Source organism: Tetrahymena thermophila (assembly GCF_000189635.1).
Source record: "Tetrahymena thermophila SB210 genomic scaffold scf_8254590, whole genome shotgun sequence".
Taxonomy (NCBI): Eukaryota; Ciliophora; class Oligohymenophorea; order Hymenostomatida; family Tetrahymenidae; genus Tetrahymena; species Tetrahymena thermophila.
This window is the reverse complement of record NW_002476361.1, coordinates 732,246-752,085: the sequence shown is the minus strand read 5'-3', so window position 1 is coordinate 752,085 and position 19,840 is coordinate 732,246. Positions and strand designations below refer to the sequence as shown.

The window sequence follows — 19,840 nt, the reverse complement described above, 5'->3', positions numbered from 1 at the left end:
AATGAAAAAGATACTCTACTTGCAAAATAAATAATTTGATTGTTTAGATATTTTTCTATTTATCTAAATAGAAAATCTACCTATTATTTATACATTTATTCATTCATTCATCATACAATTTGTAATGATTAATTAGCTAACAATCCATTTATATTAATATAGTTTTTTATATATAATACTTAAAAATAAACTCTTCTATTTATATATATATAATTTACAAGCAAAGATAATAAATATTTACACAAATTTAATTAATTAATTTCATTTATTGTATTGACTAAAATCAAATGCTGAGACATTTGAGAAGAAGTTTTTGCTGTTGTTTTAATCATTTTTGAATTGGAAAGAATTTGTTCTTTTATTTATTGGGGCACATAATTATTGACTTTTAAAGAAACTATTTGAGTTATTAAAGGGAGCTTAATTTTCATCTTAAGTTGAATTCATGGTTTTATTGTGATAGTAGATTGGTTTTTCGTTAGAATTATGATATAAATAATTTTGTTCTGCTGTATGATTGCTAGAAATATTAATTACTTATGATTTTTCTAATATGCTATTGTTATACTAATCATAGCTAATTATGGTCGAGTTATTATGAGGCTTAGGTATTTAAGTAAATTATTTATTAGATTAGTTCTGATAATTCTAGCTTAAAGGTTGCTTTTTGTTTTGCAAAGAAATATTAGCAACCTTCTCCTTAAGCATAGATATTAAATTATCTTGCTTTTAACTAATTTATAATTGTTAACAATTTTCATTTTACCCTTATTGAGATGGTATATCAAAAGAATGCCTTAATTTATTATTATTGACAAGATCTTTAGAGCTTTTTCTTTTAAATTCCTCTGTTTATTTATTTTGAATATAATTTTTGTCAATATTCTTATCTCTAGAAGATGACTTTTGTATACTATAATTATTATTATTTTATTTGGTTGTTATTTTTTCAAGGCTTGAATAATTATCTGAAATATTAATTAACTTTTAAGATGATGAGTTCTTTGAAATTTGTTAAAGCTGCTTCTAAGAGTTATTATCATTATTAGGGATAGGAATATACGAAAGGTTATTATCATTATTAAATATATTTGAGTTTCTTCTAGTTAAAGAGCTTGATGAAGCTTACAAGCGACTGCTTCTTATGTGCTATTCTCTGATTAAATCTTAATTAGAAATCTTTACATAAGAGGGAGTTCTACTCATAGTTTTTTAGCAACTATTACTGCTCTCTTGGCTAATTTTTTAAGCACTTGAATTATTACTTGCTAATTTTTATTGATAATCTTTGATATCTAAAATATTATCTTTTTATTACTTACATGTAAAATACTTTTCATTCAATTTTTCTGAATTATCTATGGAATTATTTCTAAATTAGCTATTTTACTGAATTTCCTCTGCTTTAATCAGCATTCTTTCATTCAAATTTAAACAAGTTGGATATTAATCTGGCTTATTTACATCAGAATTTTAAATATCGATTGAAGATTTACAAATTAAATTAGTTAAATCGTGTTCATCCTAGCTCTAGCTGTTTAGACCTTTCGTATTTAGCATGTCAAATTATTATATTTAATTTGAACAGTTACCTTGAATAAAATTTGAACAGTTGTCTTGAATAAAATTTGAGCAGTTACTTTGAATATAATTTGAGCAGGATTCTTAAGTTGATTATTTTATTTGCTGTGAGCTTTCAATAGAGAAAATTTAATTGTCTTTTTATTTTAATTTCTTTTACATTTAATTTACAGCATTTTAACTTTTGCTATCTTTTTCAATTTTTAGTTTCATCATTTTCATTTATTTTTAAAAGTCTTTTTCTCTATTTAGAAAGGCATTTTCCAATTACTGAATCAGAGATTTTTACTGAGTAATTTGTGATTTGTAATTCGAGCATTCTTCTAGCAGAGGAAAATAAGTGTTGCTCTTGAACTCTTCTATTTCTTTTTTTTTCTCTTCAATTAGAGCCTCACAGACTCTGAGTCTTTCTTATAACTGCTATATAGTAATTTAAAGATTGTTATAAGCCTATTTAGTTTCTTCAGTTGAATTAGAGCTGTATTGCAAAAAATTAGATGAAATTTGGTGCACTTGCTAACTGCTATTTAATAACTATTTGTAGGTCTACTGTAATTTCTGATTTTCTGTTAGTAAATTAGTTATAGTTTTCTCTTGCTCTTCAGATAAAAGAGCTTTCTTTTTGAATACTTCAATAGATTCTTAAATAGTTTTTAATTTTATTTCTAATTATGAATTTTCTTAAGTGAGTTATTTAACTTTATCAGCTGATTAAATATTTTCTTAGTGCTACTCCTAAACAATCTTAAGAGTTTAATTCACTTCGTTAAGTTCTATTTCTTTATCATCCAGTTGCTATTTGAATTTGCTAATTTCTTTAATTTTATCTTCTAATTAACTTTGTTTCTCTTTTAGCAACTATTCGTACTAACTTTTTAGAACTTGCATAGAAGATAATGATTATGTATTTTATACTTCATGATTTGGCACAGTCTATTGTCTTTGAGATAACTTAAAACTTTCTTCTACCAACTTACTGTTTTCATTCTATAAATTTTCTAATTCTTCAGTTAACTTTTTAATTTTTAATTAGTCTTCATTTCTTTTTGTTAGCAACTGCTTATTTTCTTCGCTGCAAATAGTTTTTTCTTTATTAACAATTTAATTCTATTAAGTAAGTGATTTTTTTTGGTTAATAAGCTACTCTTTATCCTACACTAGCACCTTTTTTTCTTGCAAAAGGGTTTCTTTTTCACCTAACAATTATTATTTCTCTCTAATTAAAGCTGATCTATCTTGATGCATTTGAACTTTTTCTTGTTAAAGCTATTATTTTTCTTGCTGCAACTAAGATTTATCTTGCTACAAAAGCTATTTCTCTTACTAAAGCTGCTGCTTTTATAAAATGAGATCTTGCTTTTCATTTAAAAGTAATTTATTCTACTAAATAATATTTTCATATTCTCTTTGTATAGTTTGATTTTCAGAAATCAATTTATTTTTTTCATTTTTATATTTCTCTCTCTCAATAAATGCTAATTCCTTTTCATGCTAAATGTTGTTTATTTCATTTTGTAGTTGATTTTTAATTTTATTCAATTCAGCCAAGTCTCTGCTTTTCTCTTCCCTAAATGTTTCTTTCTCAGCCAAAAACTGCTATTATTTCTCTATTAAAATCTCATTAACTTTCTTTAAATCTTCCTTAGTTGTTATTAATTAATTTTCCAATCTATCATTGTATTCTTAAAACCTGCTGCTTTCCTATAAAATCAAATTTTTTTCTCTATTTAACTTATCTATCTCTTCTTTCAATTGTTTTGATGACTAATCATTTAAATTTCTGAGGTGACTTATAAGATCCTCTTTATTCTTCAAATTCTACTCATTTTTTTACAAGTTTTCTTTTTAATAATTTATTTCATTACTCTTTTATACTATTTCCTAGTGAAGTTTTTCAACCTCTATTCTTGTTTTCTACTATTCTACTTCAATTTAATCTTTCATTTGAATGATTTTTATCAGTTTTTCTATTTCCTCTTACCTCTTTAGTTCCAACGTTCCATGGAATTCAAGCTCTTACTTTAATCTATTCATTTCATTCAGAATTTATTCTCTCTCTTTAACCTCTCTGTCTTACAAAGATTAAATCTAAATCTTTTAAATAACATAAATAAATATAGTTAAATTAGCTCCTCAATCTATTAATTTACTTTGTAGAATTTTGTTTTCTCTTCATAGTCTGATATAGTTTTTTCTGCTTCTGTTTGGCTTTTAGAAAGTAAATCTATTTTTCTATTTAGTTCAGAAAGTTCTTCTTTATTGTATGAGCTCATTAATTAATTTTTTTAACAGCTTTAACAAATAACAACTTTTGAACTCAAAGCTTTATATTTTTTTACTTGATCTTGATATTTCAAGCACTCTTTTATTAGGTTATCATTTTTTAAATACAATTACTCATTCTCTTAAATCAGAGACAAAATATTTTCTTATATTTCTGCAGAAATTGCACTGTTATTTTATTGAGTAGTTTATTAAACACTTTTCAGCTTCTTCTTAAGATCTTTTATAACACTTTTTGAATAGTTTAAATCCCCCTTAAGAAGCTAATTTTCAATGTTTTTCAGTTCAACCTCCTGAACTTCTTCGTCTTTTTGTTGTCTATTATTTATATATAGATATTAAATTTAAAATGCTTCCTTTTATATTAAAAATTTTACAATTTTAATTTTAATCTTTCGCATTCTTCGCTTTTGAATTCTAATTCTTTTGCAACTTTGGCTATGATGAGTTAATTTTTTACTTCTCCTTAACCAATTAAATTACTTTAATCTAAAATCCTCTCACACTTAGATGAAGAGTGTGACCTAATGATCTACATTGAATCAGATCTTTTACTTAATTTTTTTCTTTAGTAAACACCATCTTAATTTATATCGCTTTCTCCACTCTTTTACAAGCTCTCTAACTAAAATTATTAGCAATCAACAGAAGAGTGCCTTCTTTTTTGTATCCTATAAATTGTAAATATTATGAAGAAAGCAAACTTAAAATAATTTTACTCAGTGCTTGTTGAGTGTTTTAGCTTTGAATTTCTTGGTAGTTTATGAGTAACTTAATTCTAGCTTATATTCACTTATACTTCACTACTCATTATTTATTATTATTAATTAGATTATTTAATATAATATTTATGTGTTTTTAATAATCAATAATCGACGAGTGAATGAGTGTATTGTTGCTTATATTTATCAAATTCAAAGTTATTCAAAATAAAAGATCCCAAACTATTTATTTATCTTTGAATTTCATATATAAAAAATTTAATTTTTAACTGATACATTTTGAAATAAAGAAGAATTTATCATCCCAAAAATAAAACCAAACAAATTTTTGTATCATTTTTAAAATATGGTTTAATTTTTATTAATGATAAGAAGTTTTAATATAATTATTAAAATCAAAATATTAAAAAAATTATTTTTGAATTTTATATTTTTACAAAAGGTTTTTTTCAGGAGAATTTATTTATTAAATCTATATTTTAATTTATCAATTGTATAAATATAATAGTAAATTAAAGACGTTCTTTTGTAGTAAGTAATTGGTTTAATTGATTTTACAAATAATTAAAATTTGATAGATCGAATTCATAATTGATTCATGATGCTCAAACGAAGAAAATTATTTTAAAGTTAAATTTATTGTTTTACTAGTTTGTAAAATTTACAAGAGTACTTTTAGAAAGGAAATTATTTCTTTCAAAAAAAAATGTACTAATAAGCTATTGAATAATACAATTGTTGTTTAAAAATAAATCCAGAGCATGTAATGAGCATTTAAAATATTGGATTAGCTCAATTTCAATAAAATGAGTTAGATAAATCAATTTAATCTTTTTAAAGAGTTTTGTAAATACAACCAAAAAGTGATTAAGCTCTTTATCATTTAGGAATTTGCTATTTATATAATAATTAATTAGAATCATCATTTAATGTCTTTTAAAAATGCACGTAATATTGTCCAAAAAATGAAGTTTATTTTTACTATCTCGGACTTTCATGCTTAAGAATGAACCTATTTAATTAAGCACAGCAATACTTTTTGCATAGTCTAGATATTTCTCCTACAAATCAAGAAGTTCTTTATTGTTTAGGTCTAGCTTACCACCTACAAGGCTAAAAAAAATAAACTTTAAGTGTTTATGAAAAGCTTTTAAGTTTAGATTCAAAAAACCTTAATTATAGGAATATATTATGCGGATTAAAAGCTATGAATTGATTTGATCAAAATAATTCTAATAAAAACATATAAATAAATAAGGATTAGTTTATTTATTTTGATATTTTTCTTTTGTGTTTGAAAAGTAATATATATGTAAATAATTCCTGTTCACTCACTTAATAATATCTTCTCTATTTATTATTCTTAATATTTATTTGCATAATAAAAACATTCTTCTTATTTAAGAGGGTATTAAGTAGTTAACATAATAATATATAGCTGTGTCTTTTATCTTAATAAAAAATAAATCTTATGAAAAAAATAATTTACATATTTAACCCCGTTTATCTAATTTATATGCATATATTTGAATAAATGTGCTAAATAAAGAGGGAATAGTTTGAATATTCCCGCGAGTGCACATTTAATGCTAAATTAAATACTACAACTAATGATAGCTCAAATAAAGTACCGCCAAGGCTTTTTTATAAAGAAATTGTATTGTTTTTGATCAGAAATAACCTTTTGAGTATAGTGGAAACTACATAAATTATATAGATTAAAACTTAAAATATTTTTATTTAGCTACTTAATAACTAAATACCTTGGTTAATAAATTTTGAATCTTCTAATCTTTTCCATGTAGAGTTAAAATATATTTAAAAATAATTAATCTTATGAAGGAGACATATTGATTATTTTGTTTTTATTTTTACCTTTTTGAAACCAAAATTTATTAACAATTTTAAAATAATTTTGCTTAATTTTGAAAATAATTTTAAAATTAATATAAAAGATAGAATAAAATTACATCAAAATGATAAATGAATCTATAAAAACAGACTTGCAACAGCTATCTGTTGAGAAGCTCTATAAAAAAAGAAAGAATAAATATCAAAATATTAAATTAGATGTGATGCGGGCGAGCCAAAATATTGAATTGTATAGCGCCAATTCTATGAATAAATTGCAATATATATTAAATAGCAAATAAATAAGCAATTTTTAATTGAATGAGATAATGAATTGAATAAATATGATGTTAGCGAATACAGTTTTTATATGAATGATTATGAATCTTAATTAAAATAATTGATTATAAATCACTTTATAAGGATAAAGCAATAGATAATTTATCAATAAAAAAATAAATCCAAAAAAATTAAATTAAGAGTCTTATTATTTAAAAAAAAGAGCAAATAACGAAAAAGTTATTTCGAAAAGAGAATAATAATTCTACGATAATACTAATAACCAAGTAAGAGTAAATTATAAATGGGACGTAAGAGAAGAGCTATGAAGGCTAAATTGGATTAATTTTTGGAATACATTCATTCTTCGGAGGAAAAGATGACCTAGGAGTAATATCTTTAACTCGTAAGAGAAAAGGTGAAGTAATTTTCAAAAAAAGATCTTAAGTAGATTCAAACAAATTACATTCTGGAAAAGATCTGTGAAGTATGTAATGACTATCATCACGATGAATAACTACTCCTCTGCGATTACTGTGATGATGCTTATCATTCTTTTTGCCTCGTAAGCTCAAATAAATATTTCAATGCAAACTTTATCTCTCACTCTCTCTCATACATAAGTTATTTATATTTATTTAGTTTTCTTAATAATGTGAGGAAATAATCAAAAACTTTACTTTAGAAGTTAAAATGATATAAAAAACACAAATATTTATGGATTAAAACACGATTTAATTCTCGTTTCTTATTGAAAAACTGAGTGAAGTGTTGGATTTTCGGAACTATGTAATAGTAAAAAGTATTTGGAAATGTTATGGATAAAGAGAAACGATTTATAATATTTTGTTTGTAATTTATTTTAAAATATCGATTCATGATGTATAAAGCAAATCTTATGATGTTTAAATGAGAGAGAGAGTAGAAGTAGATAAGCAGCTTAAATTACTCAAAATCTTTTGATTTATAAACTAATAAATTTTATTTTAAATTTAGAACCCACCTCTTAAGGAAATTCCTGATGAAGAAGAAGATTGGTTTTGTCCAGTCTGCGTTGAATAAAAATATTAAATGGAAAAAGAGAAAAGAAGCAGTGGAGGAAGGAGATCTAATTCAAAAGTACAAAAACTGCTCGAGTAGTTTAATTTTAAAAATTAAAGAGATGTTGCTTAAAAGATACAGGTAAATTAACAAACAAATAAACTGTTTATTACATTTGAAGAGCCCTTCATTAGTCTATTAAAGCATGCTTCACTAAACAATTTTAAAGCGCTGTATCTTAAAATCAAGTTTGCTCAAAATAATTCGTCTTTAATAAAAAAAATAATATTAACATGTAATGGAAATAAATAAAGAAAGATTTAATTTCTTTAGAATGATAAATTAAATGAATGAATGATTAATAAATAGATAAATAAATTAATAAATTTATATTACTTAAAGATTTTAAATCAATTTTTTAGAATAAAAAAGCAAAAGAAGAAAATAAATTACAATGAATAACTCAAAAATTTAATTTTATCAATATTATTTTTCTTTCTCAAAATCTATCTAGAACTTTTATCATTGCTAAAAAGCTGAATTTCTACTAATAAATTAAATATACATACAAAACCATATTTTATAGAAGAGCAGTTATAGGATCTTTTTAGATTGTATACCAATAAAAATCATTCTTTCATACATGGCAAATCTTTTTGATTTTGGACAGATAAAATGTTAGAAAATTATTTTATCAAGATTAATTATAGTTTTTACAGATAAATTTATAAATTTCGCTTTCTATTTTAAATTTTTTTTATTTGAGCACAAAATCAACTAAAAAGATAACTCTAAATGCCTTTAAAAACTAAAAATTTTCTTATTCGATAAGTAGAATTAAATGTATATTAAAATTATTATTATGAAAAAAAAAGATTTGTGGAAAATGTGATGATATGATTCTCTACATGGAGAACGAAGGTGTGATTGAAGAAAGCGAGAAATGTATCAAATGTAATAAAATGTATCACAAAGAGTGCTTCAGTAAAAAGAAAGAATCTATTTTATGCAATTCCTGTCAAACGCTTATCAAAAGTAATAAATTTAGTTTATTTAAAGACCTATCTATCTATAATTTTTTTTTCACTCAAATTTCTTACACTTTAAACAATAAAAATTGAATGGAAGATAATAAATTACTTATAAAAATCATGTCTGATGAGAAAATAAAAACAATTCCTACTTCAAACACTGTCTTTGTTTTCTTTTACTTTACTAAAATTTTTATATTTCCTTCTTTTTCTACCCAAATTTAAAATTTTGTTTTTTATCTTAATCAAATTGAGCTTACATTTTTAATTAATTAAGACTAACAAACAAAAAGTAAAGGAAACTAATCCTTTTGTATTTTTTTATTAAAGACACTCCATGTCTGAAGAACTCATTATACCATCAAATATTTATTGCTTCAACCATTCATTTTTATTTATAAATATTAAGATGGAAATTTAAGAATGTTAAATTGTATTTTTGATTTCTTATAACTAAAATATCATTTAATTTATAAAGAATAAATCCCTACTGATTAGAAACTTATCGAGGATTACTTCATTAGAGGATAGCAAGAATCTTTGGGTAATAAACCCTACGAATAGGATGATAAGAAGTCAGATAAAAAAAATAAAGCTACTCAGGATTCTAAGAAGATGATTAATGAAAATAAAAAGGAGAAGCAGGATGATGAAAGTGATGATGAGATACTTGATGTTGATGCTCTTAAAGAAATGGAAAATATGAGATAAACTCGTGGAAGAAGAGCTAAATTGTTGTAAGAAAAAGAATAAAAAGAATAAAAGTAAAGTTAAAAAACAGATAAATCTACTAAAGTTGAATAACAAACTCGCATCACTAGATAAAGAACTCAAGAAAAAATAGATAAATTAAATGATTAATATATTAACGACTCAAATAAAACAGTTAACTCTGTTTTGGCTAAAAAAAGAAAGAAAAATGATTCTACTGAATTTATAAGTAATAAAACTTAAATTAACGATGACTCTTTGACTCAACCACTGGCTATTAACTAAAAATCTAGCAGCAGCAGTAGTTATTATAATGACGACTGCGAGTCTAATATGTCTACAACTTATTCATCAACAAGCAATGAAACATAAGCTAAAAACACTACTGCACCTATAAATTCAAAAGGAGGAGTTAAATTCCTACTTCCAGTTCCAAGCTCTAATCCAATTGTTAATTTAGAATGCAAGCAATCTTTAATCTATGCTTTGAAAGCTAAAAACATCTAATTCTGCGACGATTTGTGCTACACTTAACAATGCCCTAAATAAAGCAATAATGCTAATTTAGAACCAAATTTGTAAGTAATTGATCTTGCAAATAGCATTATATTCTAAAAATTCAAAGAAATGAGCAGATAGGGGATTTATGCTCCTGTTGTAGTAGAAGAAGATAAGATACAAGGATTTATAGTAAGAGCTATGGATGATATAAAGGCAAAGACTTTAATTTGCGAATATGTTGGTGAGGTCGATTATGCTAGAAACCACATCTTCAACAAAAACGACTCTATTATGGATCTTTTGAGAACAGCTAGATCAAAAACATCATTAGTAATTGTTCCTGATAAAAAAGGTAACCTTGCTAGATTCTTATCAGGAATTAATAATACTTCTAAAAAATCTATGGCTAAACAGAATGTCCACAGTGTTAGATTCAACATTAATGGAGAATCAAGAGTAATTTTATATGCCAAAAGAAACATAAAAAAAGGAGAACTTCTATATTATGACTACAATGCAGGAGGATTTGGAGAGTATCCAACATAAAATTTTGTATGATAAACTGAAGCTCATTAGACATAATTAAATATTAAGACATAAATTAAAACAATTAAAAAGTAAAACAAAATTAAAAAAAAACCAAAATAATAAATTTAAATCTTTTTTTAATGCCAATCATTGACAACTCTAATCAAATCAACTGAATTCAATTCAAAAAACAATTAAATTGGTCAATTGGTAAATTAATAAACACAATTAACAAAAAAATAACCATCAACACTATATATTTTTAAATTCTAGAAATAATTTAGTATATTGTAAATAGAAATATTTTAAATAGTAAGCCTTCTTTCTCTTTATTAGTAATTTCTCCTTTAGTTTTAACTACATTTTGATATTAACTCACCTACTGATTTATATTGTAATTTTAATTAAATTATCTATCAAATCTCTTTATTTATTTTTCCTAATTCCAAATAAAATAGTACATAAACAAACATAAAAAGATTTCATAAAAGATATTTATTTATTTATTTAACTTTATAGATAAATATAAATACTATATTTTTTTAAAAAGTTATTTTTATTATTTAAGTTTTCAAATTATTTCTTAATTTTTTTAATTGAATGAAATTTTTTGAGGAATTTATTTAAATTTAAAGAAAAGAATAGAATAATATACGATGGATATATATACAAATTAAAATACTTAAATTATTGTAAGAGGTTGTATAAATTATTTTTAGGTTAGTATTGTTTAAAATTTATGATTAAAGATATATTTAAAGTTGGTTAGGTTATTCAAAATTATTTCATCTAAGTTATAATAGTTAGTAATTATAAATGAAAGTATTGCTTTTCATTTAAAGGAGCTAGTGGTTAGGATTTCCATTATAAAAATATATTAGTTTATTAAGACTAATATATGCCAGAGGTGTTTTACATTTTGATTCAGTTTAGTTTGTGTAATCATTAACTTAAATTTTTGGGCTCGTCTTTGTTAAAGAAGTTAATTATTTTATTGCTAAATCTATCAAGAGCTTTTTAAATTCTATGTGCTTTTTCGTTGAATTTTTGTAAAGATTCTTTATTATTGTTTAAAAAGTTTTATTCAAACTCATGTCCTTCTTGTAATAGTATTTCACCAAAGCTTTTTTCTTTGTCTGAATCTGATTTATCTGAAGATGTATTGCTCATATTGTCTTCCTTTTCCATTTCTTTTGCTGGAGTTTGCTCGTAGTTTCCAAAATATTCAGAGAAATATAATTGTTAAAAATCGTTTTAAATGAGTTCGTCTAATTAGAATTGCATTTTTTAAAGTAGAGCTATTTTTTTCTTTATTATTTGTAGTTTTTAGTAGATTTCTTAATCAATTGATTTTTTATTACTTAATTTGATTATGATTTTTTTAATGGATGATTATCTTAACATATAAAAATTAATTAATAGTTGTGATAGAAGAATTTGTTAATAAATTAATTCAAAATGTATGTACTTGAAACGCATATTCAAATTCCAGTAATGCAATTAAAATTAATATAGATGTTTGTATCTAAAATTTAATAAATCATTATATGACCAGTTTTAGTTTAGCCAATAAATTCTTATTAATTAAATTTGAAATTAAAAGAAAATTAAAGAATCAAAGATATTTTTTTACTATATTTTCTGAAATAATATTTAAATTTCTCAACCTTCTATTTTTTATTTATCAATACTTATCTTTTAACTTAATTAGCTATTACTTTCAATAACAAAGATAAAATTTAATTTTAAGTTGCTAGTATCTATTTTATTTAACTCAATTGAAATTTAATAATATTATATTTATTAATAAAAGTAGCAAATAGAATTTATTATTCGCAATAATTTCTTCCCAATTAAAATTATTTAAAGTTATTTCTAATACTAAAGAACAAGTAAAATATTATAATTAATTACCTCATCTGTTATTGCATCAACTGACATATTTAAATTAAATTAAACAAAACTAATTGAATAAAAACACACTCTTATGAGATATTTTTAAATTTTTTATTCTCATAAAATAAAAATACCACCAATTTTCACTTGAACATTTTTTTTCCAGCTTCATTATATAAATTATAGAGGGTTGATATCCAGAACTGAATGAGAGGTCGGAAGTAGATATTTTTATTTAATTTTTAATTTATTTAAAAAAACCCAATTCTATTAAAAAATTTAAAGCCATGTAAAAGCATGTTTATACTATATGATAATAGATTAATGTATTAAATAATTTTATTTCATAATATGGTTTATTGTTTTAAATTATTTTGAAAAATAAATTAAAATCTGATAAATGCTAATTTTGAATTTGGCTTCAGAAATTATCAAAAAAAATATTTCAAAATTTAAAATAATTTGAATTATTTATTTATTTTTCTTCTATTTTATTATTCTTTCTATTTTTAAAGCTCTAATTTTAGTTTAATTTCATAAAAAAATATAGTACTATGGCATCGTTTAAATATTCTTTTTAATTAATAATAAGCTAGTATAAATTCAATCTACTTGAAAATATAAAATAATTTTTTTAGTTAGTCTTTTAATTAAAGTTTCAGCAATTTTTCATAAATTATAAACTAAATATCCACAAATAGAAATATATTTCGCAAATTTTAAAATCACAACATTTGAATCTATTAATAGTCAGATTTTAGTATATTCTTTATTTTTAATTTTAACTTTAAACATTCCTGCCTTTTTTTATTTGTTATCTAAAGACAATTAAAATATTAATTAAAAAAATTATTTTAAAAATATCTGATTAACATAGTAAAAAGTTTAAATTTGTTCTTAAAAATATGTTAGCTTTTTTAAATAAAAAAAATAAATTATTTTATGGCAAAAAGTAAGTTTTATCAATAAAAGCATATTCAAACCAATAAAGTTTAATATATATTTTAAGTTCAAAATTAAAATTTTAATACATCTTTAATATTATATATAATTCAAGAATAATAATCACAATCATTTTCCATATTATGAACATATTTTAAATACCAACAAAACCAGTTCATTCCATTTTCACTCATTTTTTTTATATTTCTATCCATAACATGATTATCAAAATCTAAAGCTTGTTAGTAGGTCCATCCATTAATATACATTTTATAGGCACCAAATACCTCACCAGTTCTATCTTCACCAGCTACACAGTGGAAGAAAATTATTTTAGGGATTTCTTCTTATTGAGCAAGATTTTCATTCATTCTTTTAACTAGCTTTTAAAGCTAATCGAAATTCCAATATTCATATGTTTCAGCCATGAACTTTCTAATAAATGCTGGGTAATTTAGTGGGCTTATAAAATTACCTATTATAACCTTATGGTATAGTTTGTAGTTAGGATGCTCTTTAAAGTATTCAATCTCAGGATTTCTATGAGAGGGCTCAAATACATTGAGAAGAGAATAAGCATCAACAGTGAAATTCTCAGGGAATTAAATATTATTTGCTTGAGCAACTTCTTTCATATAGGAAAATAAGGTGTCTAATTCATAAGTTTAGTTATCAGGATCAGCTGGAGAATTTGTCCTAAAAAGAAGATTTTATCCTATTTAGTCAACTAGAATAACTCTCTTTTTATCAACTTTAGCCAAACTTATTGCTAGAGTAGCCATAAACAAGAATGCTAATTTCAAGTACATTTTTTGATGATTTAAAATTTTTGATAGATTTTATGAATACAATTTGAAATTTATTATATAAAATTAAAGCCTATATTCAAATTTCCTTTATATAATCATTTCCAATGGTGGGTTATGTTTGATTTTCCTATTTTATTAATTTGTCAAAACTATTTCAATTATTTATTGATCTGATTTTTTGTTAGAGTAAGCTAAAAAATTGAATAAAAAATTCGAAATAAAATTAATTTCATTAAACCACAAAAATCAAACCCTGAATCCTCGTTAATTTTTATCTATGATTTTTATATCAAAATCGCATTATTGGTCTTTTAGACAAAGATTTTAAAGAATTTCACCACAGAATGAAAACTTGGTAAATTTTACTTAAATTAATTTTGACAATTCGTAAATAAATAGTAATAGTTAGAAAGCTAATTAGAAAAAGCATATACTAATTTACATTTTTTAAATACTTGTATTTTTCATTATTTTTGGAAAATAGCTCACCGCACCATTGAAATACAGTAATCAAATAAAATAAAATTCATGTTAAATGAATTTTATGATTGATTCCACTAAAATGAAATCAAAGTCTTTTAAACTTAAATTGAATCTTAAACTATATTACCATAATCCTTAAGTAAGATCAAATATTTTTTTTAATAATATATTTACACTTATCTTGAATTTATTTATTGTTTTTAAAGTTTTTTATAATTATATTATTAGCCCTCCCACATATTTTTTATATTAATTTTTTTTCTCTCAATTAAAAAATAAATATCTTTATCATAAATACATGAAATAATTCTAATAATCTTTAGTTCCATTTAATTACTCTACTATTTTTATTTTAAATAAATTTTCTAAAATAATTCATACAAAACTTATCTTTTTTAGTTAAAAAAATTGGGATTTAATGATAAGTAAATTTTTTTAAATACATTTAAGTAAATATTTTAAATGAATTATTATAAATATATAAATTATATTAACTTATATCTTAAAAAAGTATAAATTCTCAAATGTAAATAAATAAATATATTGCATTTTATTTATAATTAAATAATTTATTAATTTGATTATAATTTTTAACTATAATGAGCTACTTTTCAATCATTCATTCATTTTCTTTTTATGTTATTGGCTTTATAGTTTGAGTATTACTTTTTTCATCTGGATCTTCAAATATACTTTGGTATTCTTTCTTATGAGGGTCTTTTAAGTATTCGCTTATTAGTTATTTAATTAATTTAATAATAGTATGATATTTTATATAATTAAAAACATAGAAATTTCTAGCTGAAGGCTAAAAAACACAAAAGCAAAGAAAATTTTAGATATATGAAAAGTAAATGTCATAATGAGTATACGTTTTAATAAGATAGATCATGTAATTGCTGATTCCTCTAATAGCACTATTTATATAATTAAGTTAGGAAATAGTTATATTTAAAAGAATATTATTATTTTAATAATTGGCAAAGTGAGATTATCTTTATACTTTAAACAACTAAAAGAAATGCTTAAATTATTTTAAATTACTTATTTCTTAAAGCTTCTATCTTCTGAGCATCTGTTTCATCTTTGTTTTTTTCGAATTCCTTTCTTAAAACTTATCTCACTGCATATATTTTATGTTGCTATTAATAAATAAAGATAATGCTAACTATGATTTTATTTAATACTAATTATTATTTTACATCTTTAACCATGCTAGGAATGCACTTTAAGCAATCTCTGAAAATCTATCATTAATTTAAAAAAAAATAAGAATTAGCTTTAAATTCAAACAAAATAGATCTTTATTTATTATTACTTCCTTAGTAGATTTATTAAGTAACATTATGTCTAATATCTTTGTGCTTTAACTCTTTCAATAATTAAAATTAATTTTTGATAAAAACTATTAAGTTATTGATAAATTTATATTGAAATTTCTAAGTATTTGTTTTTCTGCTTATTAAAAACTATCTCACTTTTATAAATTGCTGATGAATAAGCATGCATATCTTTTAACAAACAAATTTTATAGTTTCTACTTTCTTAAAATCAACTAAAAAGTAAAATATTAATTAAAATATTTTTTTGAATTTTTAAATCACATAATTATTATTAAAATACTAACTAAAGAAAGCAATTATGAATATGATTTTAATATAAATTAAAAATTTAATTTTTATTGTAATATTTATTAACAAAAAGACCTCCGGAATATAAAACAAAAATCCATCTTACTTAAAAAATGTTCCAAAATGTAATTTAAATAAATAAAAAAAATGAATATAAAAAATATTAATAAAATATTATCATCACATAATTCAAATACATTTTTTATGAAATAAATCTGTTAACTAAGTAATAGAAATAATTTTTAAATATCTATGATTTACTTGATACCTTTATTTTATTCCAAATTTATTTCATTAATTATTTATTTATTTAAAAATACTGCAATATATTTGGTATTTATATATATTATTCACCTCTTCTAAATTCTTTACATATGATAAAACTTTTATTTATCAAAGTAAATAATTTCTTAAATTAATCAATTTATATAAGCTTATTTTACAAATAAAAATATTTATCTTCATTCATATTAAATAAACATATTTATTATCATTTAATGAAATTGAAGTATTAGTTTGGATCCAAATTTAATTGAAGTTTGATTTAAACTAGCTTAATTTATTTAATATTTTAATGAAGTAAATTAAAATTTGTTAAAAATTAAATTTAAACTCTATATTTTAAATAATTATTATGATAAAATAACTAAATTGTTTTAAAATACTATTTTTATTATATTTATATAAATAAACTTTATTCTGAATAAAGGATTTATTTCATAGCTACTCTAAATAATCACTTGCTCTGTATATTATTTAACTATTTTATTTATCTTTTTTGATTTGTTCATTGTATTTACTTTAATTTTATAAAAATGGAACTTAATTTGACTACAGATTGCGATTTATTATAGTTTTGAGAATTTTGAAAGATTTAACTTCTCTTATATTTTGAGTACTCTCATTTATTTTTGGTATTTCGGCTGGTATAGGGTTAGCAAAAAATTTCCCTTTCTATCCAATCTATTCATATTAAATATTTCCACTACTTGTTCCTACAAACAATTCTTACTAATTAGTTAAATTTAATTTATCATTTTTATTCAATCTTTTGAGACTCTAACTTACCTCACTTATTTCTGAGAGATATCCACTGCCTTTTATATTTTTATTTTTGTTTATTATGCTGCTTTGAGAGTTCTGGTTTTGGGAGATTTAAGATAAATTTGAATTAGAAGTGATATTCTTTCTATAATTATCTTTTTTCATATTCAAATACTTTTTGATAAATTAATGTTGGTACACATTTATCTAAGCTTTTTCTCTATTGTTAAGTTTTTTCTCAAATTCAAGTACATCTTAGCTTTACCATGGAATTTAACACAAATATTTATCAGATTGAAAATACTCACTTTATTGTTGATAGCTGTTTTATTTGTTTAAGAGTCCCCTCGCATTTAATATTTTTTGTAAGTCTACTTCTTTTCTTATCATTCTACTGCCATAGATTTAGCTATTATTTTTTTTGCATATATCATCTAATGGAATACTTGTTTGCTTTTCTTCATTTTAATTAAAATTTTTCATAGTAGAAGAAAGCAGCTACTTTGATTCTTTTGTTGCATCATTATTGCTGCTGCTGTTAAATTCATAATTGCTGTGGACATGATTTACATAATCGATATATCTAGATTACTTGAGGTGACTGAACTGAATGTTACTTAATGATTTAGCTAATAAAAACTAGCTGTTTGCTTCAATTGAGCTTGAGTTTAATGCATTTGCTGGAAGCATCAAACTTCCTTCATTCCATTCTGACTTTTTATCTTCTGAAAATATTCTTGGTCGAGATCTCTAAGACTGTTAGCTATTCTATTGATTAATTACTTAGCTAGATCGCTGCTAAATTTATTATTACAAGATCTAATTCTGGTTTTATTTACTTTGTTATTCTTATAGCAATCTATTATTTTTGTCTAATTCCAAAGCCATATCGAAATTTATAGATTTGGGTTTGATAGGAGAAAAGCTCCTTTCCCCTTTTTTAATTACAACCTTATTATCATCTTATTTGGTCTTATCAATCTTATATAAAATTTATTCATTCTCTTTCTAATTTTCTTAATTTGGTCTATCTTTATGCTAGTTTTAATCAACTTTTTTTAACTTTTATGTTTAAATATCTTTTTGAATGTCATTAAAATCATAAAGTATCATATGAGATTTAACTTTATGCGTAGAATCACCTTGAAAGCTATCTTTATTATTTGTTTAACAAATTATCTCTAATTTATCAGTTTAACCTTCAAAGCTCTCATTTTAACTAGAATTTTTATATTATCTCTGTAAAAGAATGAATCCTTGACTGTCCTCTTGAATATCTTCTTCCTTGATAAATTCTTTAATTTAAACTTTATTTTTTCTATTTTTGATAGCTTGATCTATGTTATTTAAATTGCTCGATTCACTCTCTGAAGGAATAGTATTACTATTGGTCTATTTTTATTAGAAATCAAGTTATTATAAGTCCAATAATATGCTTTGAAGTTGTATATAATATTTTAGATACAAAATTTAATTACTTTAGAGGTAGGATTAAGTGAAGAAGACCTAGTGTGTCTGCCAAAGTGTTACTTATACTGTATACTATTCATGTGCCTTAAATTTTCTAAAGTTTATAAAATTGTTTAACTATCGAAAATTTTTTTATTCTAATTTTGTTTATTTTAGCGAGGAAACTCTCTGTTTAACCAACTTAATCTTTATCGCCTCATATCTATATCCATATCATGATTTGAATTCAAAGCATGTCCAAAATATTAGCTTGATTAAATTGAGTTTCTAATGTGAGTTGATGCAGTCTTTTTTAAAATTTTTTGATCTTTTGCAGATTTTTCTATTATCTTTTGAATTGACTCTGGTATTTCGAACTAAGATTTAGCAAAATTAGGTACATGCGAAGAAACAATTCTTTTCATTCTTTTCAAATCATCTATCACTTCATCTGAAACTGAATTTTCAATATCCTTCATCATTTTAAATGTTTTATTTATTCAAATTATAGTACTCAAAAAGCAATAACGAGAAAGCAAAAAGATAATCCCAATTTATTTTAGTCACCTATAAATGAAATAGTCTAAATCCGAATAAAAAATTATTGCTTTCTTTCTCTAGCAACAATTATTATTAAAATAATCTCTTTCTCTTTAAAATTTGATTAATTTTTACTATTTGAAGGTTCAATTTTTGTGATATCAAATCAATCAATCAATTAATTAATTAATCTTTTGCGGAGTTTGGTTAATCACAAAAATTAATCAGCTTATTCATTCATAAAATCTACCAGAAATTTTATTGTTAAATCTTAATAGTAAAATCTATTTATTTTTAAATAAAACAAAATAAATAAATCAAATTCATTTAAAAATATTTTCTTTTAAAATCTTATTTAAAATTAAAAAAAAAAACAATAATACTGTAAATGCTCGTTAATTAAGGCATTTTTTTCTTAAATTTTTTTTTTGGCACTTTTTTTTGGGCAAAAAAGATACTTAGGGAATGCCTTAATTAATGAGCATTTACAGTATATATTTAATTTAAATATTAAAGAT

The 19,840-nt window shown here is 22.4% G+C and overlaps 7 protein-coding genes across 7 annotated transcripts; 2 read left to right on the top strand and 5 right to left on the bottom strand. All coding sequences in view use genetic code 6, as the record gives it.

The window, feature by feature from the left end:
- Positions 1–261: 261 nt before the first annotated feature.
- TTHERM_00256960 (hypothetical protein) lies at positions 262–4,675 on the bottom strand (the record flags this gene model as incomplete). The annotated part of the gene is made up of 4 exons (XM_001019151.2): positions 262–3,675; positions 3,732–4,182; positions 4,242–4,535; positions 4,584–4,675. 4 exons carry the CDS (start codon positions 4,673–4,675, stop codon positions 262–264), a joined length of 4,251 nt encoding a protein of 1,416 aa, XP_001019151.2.
- Positions 4,676–5,184: 509 nt separating this feature from the next.
- TTHERM_000256959 (tetratricopeptide repeat protein) lies at positions 5,185–5,802 on the top strand (the record flags this gene model as incomplete). The annotated part of the gene is made up of 1 exon (XM_012798410.1): positions 5,185–5,802. The coding sequence occupies one exon, from the start codon at positions 5,185–5,187 to the stop codon at positions 5,800–5,802; it is 618 nt and encodes a 205-aa protein (XP_012653864.1).
- A 1,005-nt stretch (positions 5,803–6,807) lies between these two features.
- TTHERM_00256950 (SET domain protein) lies at positions 6,808–10,558 on the top strand (the record flags this gene model as incomplete). Its single annotated transcript, XM_001019150.3, has 4 exons — positions 6,808–7,281; positions 7,713–7,898; positions 8,633–8,792; positions 9,267–10,558. The coding sequence occupies 4 exons, from the start codon at positions 6,808–6,810 to the stop codon at positions 10,556–10,558; spliced, it is 2,112 nt and encodes a 703-aa protein (XP_001019150.3).
- Positions 10,559–11,470: 912 nt separating this feature from the next.
- TTHERM_00256940 (hypothetical protein) lies at positions 11,471–11,899 on the bottom strand (the record flags this gene model as incomplete). Its single annotated transcript, XM_001019149.4, has 1 exon — positions 11,471–11,899. The coding sequence occupies exon 1, from the start codon at positions 11,810–11,812 to the stop codon at positions 11,471–11,473; it is 342 nt and encodes a 113-aa protein (XP_001019149.3). The 5' UTR covers positions 11,813–11,899.
- Positions 11,900–13,476: 1,577 nt separating this feature from the next.
- On the bottom strand, positions 13,477–14,175 carry TTHERM_00256930 (dual specificity tyrosine phosphatase, putative; the record flags this gene model as incomplete). Its single annotated transcript, XM_001019148.1, has 1 exon — positions 13,477–14,175. One exon carries the CDS (start codon positions 14,173–14,175, stop codon positions 13,477–13,479), a length of 699 nt encoding a protein of 232 aa, XP_001019148.1.
- A 1,102-nt stretch (positions 14,176–15,277) lies between these two features.
- Positions 15,278–16,003, bottom strand: TTHERM_00256920 (complex 1 protein, LYR family protein; the record flags this gene model as incomplete). The annotated part of the gene is made up of 5 exons (XM_001019147.3): positions 15,278–15,389; positions 15,531–15,575; positions 15,703–15,800; positions 15,861–15,905; positions 15,977–16,003. 5 exons carry the CDS (start codon positions 16,001–16,003, stop codon positions 15,278–15,280), a joined length of 327 nt encoding a protein of 108 aa, XP_001019147.2.
- A 1,003-nt stretch (positions 16,004–17,006) lies between these two features.
- On the bottom strand, positions 17,007–19,264 carry TTHERM_00256910 (hypothetical protein; the record flags this gene model as incomplete). The annotated part of the gene is made up of 2 exons (XM_001019146.3): positions 17,007–18,725; positions 18,812–19,264. 2 exons carry the CDS (start codon positions 19,262–19,264, stop codon positions 17,007–17,009), a joined length of 2,172 nt encoding a protein of 723 aa, XP_001019146.3.
- Positions 19,265–19,840: the final 576 nt, after the last annotated feature.